This window comes from Cibotium barometz, chromosome 5 (genome assembly GCF_041138505.1).
Source record: "Cibotium barometz isolate CiBa-2024 chromosome 5, ASM4113850v1, whole genome shotgun sequence".
Lineage (NCBI taxonomy): Eukaryota > Viridiplantae > Streptophyta > Polypodiopsida > Cyatheales > Cibotiaceae > Cibotium > Cibotium barometz.
The window spans coordinates 42,419,443-42,428,133 of record NC_141050.1 but is presented as its reverse complement, the minus strand read 5'-3'; the positions used below and the strand labels follow the sequence as shown (position 1 = coordinate 42,428,133).

The 8,691-nt window shown below is 40.4% G+C and overlaps 1 protein-coding gene across 1 annotated transcript; it reads right to left on the bottom strand.

The window, feature by feature from the left end:
- Positions 1-41: 41 nt before the first annotated feature.
- LOC147638518 (uncharacterized) lies at positions 42-5,733 on the bottom strand. The gene is made up of 4 exons (XM_086798783.1): positions 5,462-5,733; positions 5,255-5,369; positions 4,975-5,161; positions 42-127 (listed from the first exon to the last, which is right to left on the bottom strand). Exons 1-4 carry the CDS (start codon positions 5,731-5,733, stop codon positions 42-44), a joined length of 660 nt encoding a protein of 219 aa, XP_086654909.1.
- Positions 5,734-8,691: the final 2,958 nt, after the last annotated feature.

Below are 8,691 nucleotides of genomic sequence, written 5' to 3'. Positions count from 1 at the left end.
AAAAGGAAAAACACCTTTTACAATTTTCAAGTAGTTATAATTCAATCAAAGCATGAAGAAAGTGCTTGTTCAAAAATGCCAATATCCTCTTCAACCCCTATATCAACAACAATTGGTGTAAGGTTTCCTAAACATTGGTTGGTAAATATTATAAAACCATAACCCTTGCACCAAACCCCCCTCCTGCCCCCTTCTCCTCTCTCTCTCTCTCTCTCTCCCCTTCTTCCCTCCCCTCCTCCTTTGTTTTGAAAAAAGAGGGTTTTCAAGGCATGTTTTAGGTATATCCTATTTACCCACTTTCTATTTGGCTTTCTATTTGGGTATCAATGAATTCCCACATTGATACCCTAAGGTGCCTTTTTCTAAGCTACCTTAGAGGCAACGAGAAACTCTGCATCCCCATCCCCCTCTCCTTATGCCTCTCCCAACCGTCTTGTCTCCACCACCACCTTTAGTTACCTTTACCCTCATTTTTCAGAGAGAGAGAGAGAGAGAGAGAGAGAGAGAGATTCATCTCTTTATGCGGTAAAACTTCTCCACGAGTCTTTGGTGAAAGTAATGCACTGTCTCCTTTGAATTAGCTTGATGTTGCCACAAAGCATCTAAAGGGAAATAGGGGTTGGTGAACTCTTTGCATGTAGAGAAAAGGAGGAGAGCGATCTGTCTCCTTGCATGAGAGAGAGAGAGAGAGAGAGAGAGAGAGAGAGAGAGAGGCCATGACCTACACACAATAGTACTCTGTGCATATGGAGGGGGAGAGGGAGATGAAACAAGTGCTGGATAGTATTTGAAAAGTTTTTTAAACCAAAAATAGTGTATCCTAACAATAATTTGTATTAAGAGTCGAAAAGCAAAATAAACACTAGAATATCCCATCAAATTGATCAAAATATGCTCAAAGAAGATTTCAGTGCCCTAATTTTTGGTAATTTGGTAAACATGAAATATGCATCCTTTTTTGAAAAATGTTTTTCTATAAGGTTAGATGAAGAGAGAGAGAGAGAGAGAGAGTTTCATCTCTTTGTGCAGTAAACCTCCTCCATGAGTCTTTGGTGAAGGTAATGCATCCTCTCCTTTGAATTAGCCTGATGTTGCCACAAAGCATCTTAAGGGAAATAGGGATTGGTGAACTCTTTGTATGTAGAGAACGGGAGGAGGTTGATTAGTCTCCTTGCATGAGAGAGAGAGAGAGAGGCCAAGGCCATGACATACACATAATAATACTCTATACATATGCAGGGGGAGAGGGAGATGAAACACATGCACGATAGTATTTGAAAAGTTTTTAAACCAAAAGTACATCCTAAAAACAAACACTAGAATATCATGTCAAATTTATCAAAATACGCTCAGGAAGATTTCAGTGCCCTAATTTTTGGTGCCGAAGGGAAATTTGTTAAACTTGAAATATGCATCCTTTTTTTAAAAAAACTTGTTTTTTTTATAAGGTTATGTGAAGATTTTTCTTCACTTCCCCATTTGGAAAGAATCCTACATAGAAAGAAAATCAACTCTCAACATGCAACAATATGCCTAATGGGGCTTATCCCAACAATAGTTCCCTTGCCTCTCCAAAGGAAGACACAAAATTCAAATCTACCCAATCTTATAGTGAAAAGTTATGGCATGTAATTGCAGTATCCTCCCTCACATTTAAAAAAGACATGTAGCAATATAGTGATATGAATCTCTCTCTCTCTCTCTCTCTCTCTCTCTCTCTCTCTCTCTCTCTCTCTCTCAAGTGAGATCCACACTAGCATGAGTGCGTGCACACGCACGTACACTTATGCTAGTGTGGAGTCCATGTGAAAGATGTTTTCATCTCTTGCAACAACAATAGCATTAAGAATTTGGAATTTGTGATTTATTGTGTATTTTTTCAAATTGTATTAAGGGTTGAAAAGCAAAATAAACACTAGAATATCATGTCAAATTTATCAAAATACGCTCAAGAAGATTTCAATGCCCTAATTTTTGGTGCCAAAGGGAAATCTGTTAAACTTGAAATATGCATCCTTTTTAAAAAAACTTGTTTTTTTATAAGATTATGTGAAGATTTTTCTTCACTTCCCCATTTGGAAAGAATCCTACATAGAAAGATAATCAACTCTCAACATGCAGCAAGATGCCTAATGGGGCTTATCCCAACAGTAGTTCCCTTGCCTCTCCAAAGGAAGACACAAAATTCAAATCTACCCAATCTTATAGTGAAAAGTTATGGCATGTAATTGCAGTATCCTCCCTCATATTTAAAAAAGACATGTAGCAATATAGTGATATGAATCTCTCTCTCTCTCTCTCTCTCTCTCTCTCTCTCTCTCTCTCTCTCTCTCAAGTGAGATCCACACTAGCATGAGTGCGTGCACACGCACGTACACATGCTAGTGTGGAGTCTGTGTGAAAGATGTTTTCATCTCTCACAACAACAATAGCATTAAGAATTTGGAATTTGTGATTTATTATGTGTTTTTTCAAGGCCCCCCTGTCAGCATACTCAATGAGGTAGCAACATGAAGGCAACAAGGAAAAGGGTGAGTAGAATGCAGGAAAGTGGGTGAGATTAAGCTCCTTGCAAGCTCTCTTCTTTCCCCACACACACACACACCTCCATTGTAGCTAGGGAGAATATTCCCAGTTTTCGGGACTTGATATCTATGATGATCATAGAAGAAAAGGCTTTAGGTGAGGATTCTTCTTCACAAATCAAGAACACATTAGAACAGGCCTTTAATTCAGGTAGAGGCAGAGGTAGAGGCCGTGGTCGAGGCCAAGGTGGTGGGCCGACAAGGAAATCAGAATTCTAGACAACAACTGTCCAATGATTCACAGCAGGCAGTAATCATACACAGGTGGAAGAGGCCAGTCTAAAGGCAGGGGGAGCTAAAGTGGCTGAAGTGATTGGCAAAGAAATCAAAATACAAATAGCATAGAGTGCTATTACTTTGGCAAACCAGGACACATGGCAAAGGACAGCTACAAAAAGCAAAATGACATTAAAAGTGGGGGGTGCGTCTATTTAGCGAGCCAAGAGCAGTGAGCACAGAGCAGTGAGTAGAAATAAAGTCCTTGTGAAAGTGAGCAAGTAGGGGCATGGTATGATGTTAAGCGAGCATGTAATGTTAAAGAGAAGAGTGAAACCATAGTGCAACTCTATAATGAACAGAACAAAGAAGACTAAAAAAGTTTAAAAATGACCATTGCAAATAAAGCATTTTCGAATGAATGGTGCGGATATAAAAAATCACTACAAAACTCATACTACTTGGCTCGCTAAAAAGACGTTGAATTGGTCATTGAGCTACTAATAGAAACAAACTATTGTTTACAACCACATGGAAACCACAGCGACCAGAGAGCATAGAAATCAAGCCATTAAGATGCACACCAATTTTAATAGCCATACCACTGACACAACAATATAATACTCTTTAGAAACCATAACCATAGGATTTAAAAATTTTATAATCTAAATAAAAATTGTCCAACAATCAGCTACATGCTATTGTAAAAAACATTCAGAAGCATAACATCCATCAAAACATTACTTCCAATAGTCCCAAAAAAATGATTGTCTCAATTAAAAAAAAGGCTATCTCTAATGGCATTCCGATGTAGACATGTGATCCTCATAACTGCAAGAGACACAAAGAAAAGAAAATAAGCTTTATCAATACAAAATTATTCTCTACTAACATATTTATCTTTTCAACATGCATACCTTTGCTGAGTATGGTTCTAACAGGTGATCATAGATCCGCTCATCCTTGTCTAACATTATGACATTGCGATCCATAAATGCTGCCACTAGCCCAAGAGTTCTAGTGCCAGTAAACAAATCCAAAATCGTGTCCCCAGGACGACTGAAGACGGAGACGATGTATTTGCTAAGCCGCTGACCTCTCTGACAACCGCCCCGCCATGGTCTACCCTTTCTCTTCACCAGATCCCCCAATGGCACTCTTGAAAACGCACACAAACCATTAACCATATGCCATAAAGATCACCAAAAATCATTTTAAATTCTATCTTGATTTGAATGCATACATACATGTCAAAGATAAGATCTTGCCCTACATCAAGATCATCACCTAGTGCCAAATCCCTTAGTTGATCCCCATGCATCACAAAGCTTGTAGAAGGAGATGTTGAGCGAACAAAAACAGCCAATATTAGACAAGTGACCTACAAGCAAAGACACATTGGTTGTTCATGCATTTTCACCTTAAATGGGACAAAGAAGATTTGCACAAATGACAGCCCCAAAGAGAACAACACCAATACCTGGGTAGTAATCATTTGCCCCATCTTCTTCCCAATAGGTGGAGTACACCTCACAACCTGTCTATGATAAATGCCAAACCCAACGCTCTGTGCAACCTGCTCAATGGTCACTCCTTCTTCCATAGTGTAAAGGCATGTAAAGAAGCCTCGATCCGAGAGACAAGAATCAACAACTTTAAAAGTAGAGTCATACATGCCATTCCCAATCTTATTCCAATATGGAACCTTGTTTGCAACACAACCTCCAATGATGATATTTGAGGGGAAGTCTGCAAATATCAACTCCACACAGTAATCGGACCCTCTACTCTTGACATTCCCTACTGTGCAAATAACATTCATGGCATCAAGCACTTGCTTTCCCAATGAGGATGCATCCTCCATGTTCACAAAAGTAGCTACAAGGTCCTCAATACTGACATTGAAGGCATAAATGGTTCCTATAGACAGGTTTTTGACATTTAACACACATAGTCTCAAGTCAAAACAATCGGATCACGATAGAGATGAGGTAGGAAGCTCACATACCTGGAGCTTGCAATGTCTTGGTTATGATGTCAGTTGGTTGTATCTCGCCTGCCCTACTATTGGATGTCTGTTGTTGACTCTGCTCCCTATTTGCTTCCATTGCTCAATTCACCTCCAATGCACGATTCACTATTTCCCTCCCTAAATTCACTGGCAATGACTTACGAAAAGAAGCCGATGCAATCGATGTTGCATGTGATGTGGATGTGGCCTCATTATGATCAATTTGCTGGCTACGAAGCTCCAATATAGACTTATGTTGGCGATACAGATCAAGCTCCTCCTCAGGCACATGGTTTCTTTCAAGGTCCAACCACCACGGGTAGAAACAAGACTCTATGCTTGACATGGCCTGTTCAATGACAAACATGGGTAAACACAACTCACCCTCAATATGAACATGTTTCTCAATCATGGATTCAAAATGACAAATTCAATCACTTACTCTTCCAAGCTTCAAATCGGCATACATATAAGATTGATTGTCAACACAAAGCCACACACTAGCGAGAGGGGGTAAAATATCCAATTGGTGCTCCTCAATTTCAGAAAGCAACCATCTACAAGCCAAAGCCCAAATGATAAAACAACACACAGAAAGAAGCATGCATGTTTTTTAACAAGGAATATCTGGGTTATGTTGTAGGAAAACCTATAAACGACTCGCCGTGCAGCACTTTGTAGGCCTGGTTGATGGTCAATATCATGGCTAAATTTTATGCCTCCTTCGTGCACTTTGAAAGCCCTTTTGAAGTACTTTCTTCTGCATAGAACAACAAAAGAGGTGAATCGGCTCTCACCTGGCAACCTGACTCGATCGGCATTTTTAATATCATTTTGGATTCTCAAACCCAGCTCCGTGATTTGAAGCCAGTAGGAGTACATGTGCAGCCATTCCCTAACCTTTGTCTTATCATTTGGCATACCCTCAAGTGATCGCACTGCAGCCTGAGAGTTGTCCAATAGCTTAACAATGTGAGCCTTATCTGTGTCTCTGATGCAAGCAGAACCTATCATATTGAGCTTTTCCTCTGTGGCCACATGATTGGTTGACGCGTGCCATGGGAGGGAGAGCACTGCACACCAAAAGGCCTCACCGTTGGAGGGATCAGCAATCCTTGCATATTTTGATGTTTTTCCTCTGTAGAGAACTTCTACCTTTCGAGTCACATTCTCCCTAGCAGACTCGGCAAGTGGTCCATTTGATGCCTCATCAATTTTTTGCTCCATCTCATCCTTGAACAAGAGCCAAGTCATAATCTGGATTGGCAAATGAAGCCAACTAGGCCTTCCTCTGGCAGATGCACTCTGCATCTCTCTCTCAACCCATAGCTTGTCCTCATTGTCCAAATGTGCCATGAGAGTTGTTAGGTCGGACTCTCCCAATCTTCTTAGTTGAAATAGATGATCACCAAATGTGGTTAGCACAAATGCATAATCATGCGTCCTACAAAACAAAGAAAAAATATGTTAATATTCTTGAGTACAAACAACTTACTTGACATAGAAGGAGACTCTGATAACAAATTAACTTACTTGTTCAACTTGGACAATGAAAACAAAAGCTCACCCACATCCCTCCGCTCGAACACATAAAATTTACAGAGAACACAACAATGCATGGACAAATCCCCTTGAAACCCTGTAATAAAACACAAAATTAAGAAGGACAAAGAAGCATAAGAAACTATAACATCCAAATGAGAACTCACCTGTAGAAATGCAGTCCATCCAAGCATTGTGTCGATTATTACCATCAAGAATATGCACCAGTTTTTGGCTCAAGTACGGACCCCAATCGGGGTCAAGTGCAAGAGTTTCCTCAAATTGTTGATTCACAGTCCTCCAATGCTCATCCCAAGATTCCTCTCTCTCTTGTGTCAATGGTGTCTCCTCCCCTTCCAAGTCCATAATTGATACTGTGAAAGCTCCCATGCTCTCAATGTACCCACCTAGTTTTTTGAAGCTTCGAGTAAGAGACTAATCTGTTGAGGGAGAAACCTTTCGGATTGCCTCCGTCTGGATCATCCTACAGAGAGGAACACGTGGAGGTGGAGACCTAAATTTGACTCCTATCCTATCTAAAAAGGCTTGTGGAGTAGATGTCTCAAGAATCTTCCCAAAAATATCAACCTTATTTTTTTTCTGCTTGCTTCCTTCAGTTTGGGTTGTGACAACTGTTTCTTCTTGATCCTCTAGTGGATGTGTGTTCTCTTCCCCCTCTATCTCTCTCCCAGTATCCTCAGTATTCTCACCTTCATCCTCATTATCACCACCTTGAGTATTCTCACCCTCATTTTGATCACCTTTATTTTCCTCAATTGCCCCCACTACATTTTGTCCATCCTCCTCATTTCTTTCATCACTATGTAGATGCTGCCTATCCATATCCACCTCCAGGTTAGTGTCATCTATGATATGTACCGCATGCTCTGTAGTAGGGTTTGAGGAGGCGGCTTGCTCCAAAGTGCTAGAAAAATCAGCTTGCCTCCTTGTGTGTCTCGATGAGCTCTCACCTGGGCCAACCTGCACACTCTTTTTCCGCTTAGCAAGAGGTAACTCATCCATTTTTGCACAACAAGAACCTTTCAAGCAAGATGCTCTAGTGAAATGACTCAAACTCATTTGAAAACCAGATAGCCATGCAAAAATACAAGAACAAATCTTCAAATAGTATTCTACTCGTATTGTATAATTAATTGATTATTTTAACAGCAAATTCAGTAATACGACACAAACTTAAAGAAAAGGTGGCACATTCACTAAAGAGATTAAATTCAGTACTGCAACACAATCATCAAACAAAGGTGGCACATTCACTATCCAACAAAACGGCCAACTCATTATAACGAACAGAATATCTTTGAGATTATCATATGGAGTGCTTTGGCCCAAATTCCAAGGCATTCAAAGCCGTATTGAATATTTAAAAAAAATCTCCATTGGAAAATATTTACGGAGCCCTTTTCAGGTGTTCAATTCAAGGCATTCAAATTTATTGAAAAATATATAAAGATTCGGTAGCCCAAATCTGAAGGCATTCAATATTGAGTACTAATAAACTTTAGAAGTGATATTTCGCAATCCAACACTTTTTTAAGGACAAACTTTTTTCTTTTTGTGCTATTGTTCTTTAGATGCACATGTTTGCTGGTCTCCTCTCTCGACTGTGTGAGCCGTTTCTCAACCAAGAAGACATCAAATGTGAGTTTTTTGAGCTTCTTGTATACACAAAGTCTGCATAATATAGACAGTAGTAAGAGAGACATTCTATGCAATGTGTTTGAGACAGCACCATATAGATAGCATGTTCTTACACTACTCTCTCCAAATTTCTGCCCCGCCGGGGGGATCCAGGGCCGGCGGCAGCCATTTAGGCCCCCCTTGGCGGGGGAGTTCGGGGGCAGCGCCCCCGAAGCTTGAAACGAACTCAAAATCGTGATGATTTTTTCAATGCTCGGCAGCAAAACATCCTATTATTTTGTGCGCTGAGCGCACAAATTAATTCAAGAAAAATAGCAAGAGGTAACGCCGCACATCTCATACTGTGTGTGGAGTGTGGCAGCAGCAAAACATCCTATTATTTTGTGCACTGAGCGCACAAATTCATTCAAGAAAAATAGCAAGAAGTAACGCTGCACATCTCATACTACTGTGTGTGGAGTGTGGCGGCAGCAAAACATCCTATTATTTTGTGCGCTGAGCGCACAAATTCATTCAGGCAAAATAGCACAAATTCATGGATGATGATACCTTTCTGTGTCTCTTTGTTGGGGAGAAAGATTGGAGTGGGGAGAGGGCCCTGCGCATGAGATCAACATTTCTTTGCTGGGGAGACGTATGATGCTTCATGATCGCTTCTCTGCGTGTGTGTTCGAGGGA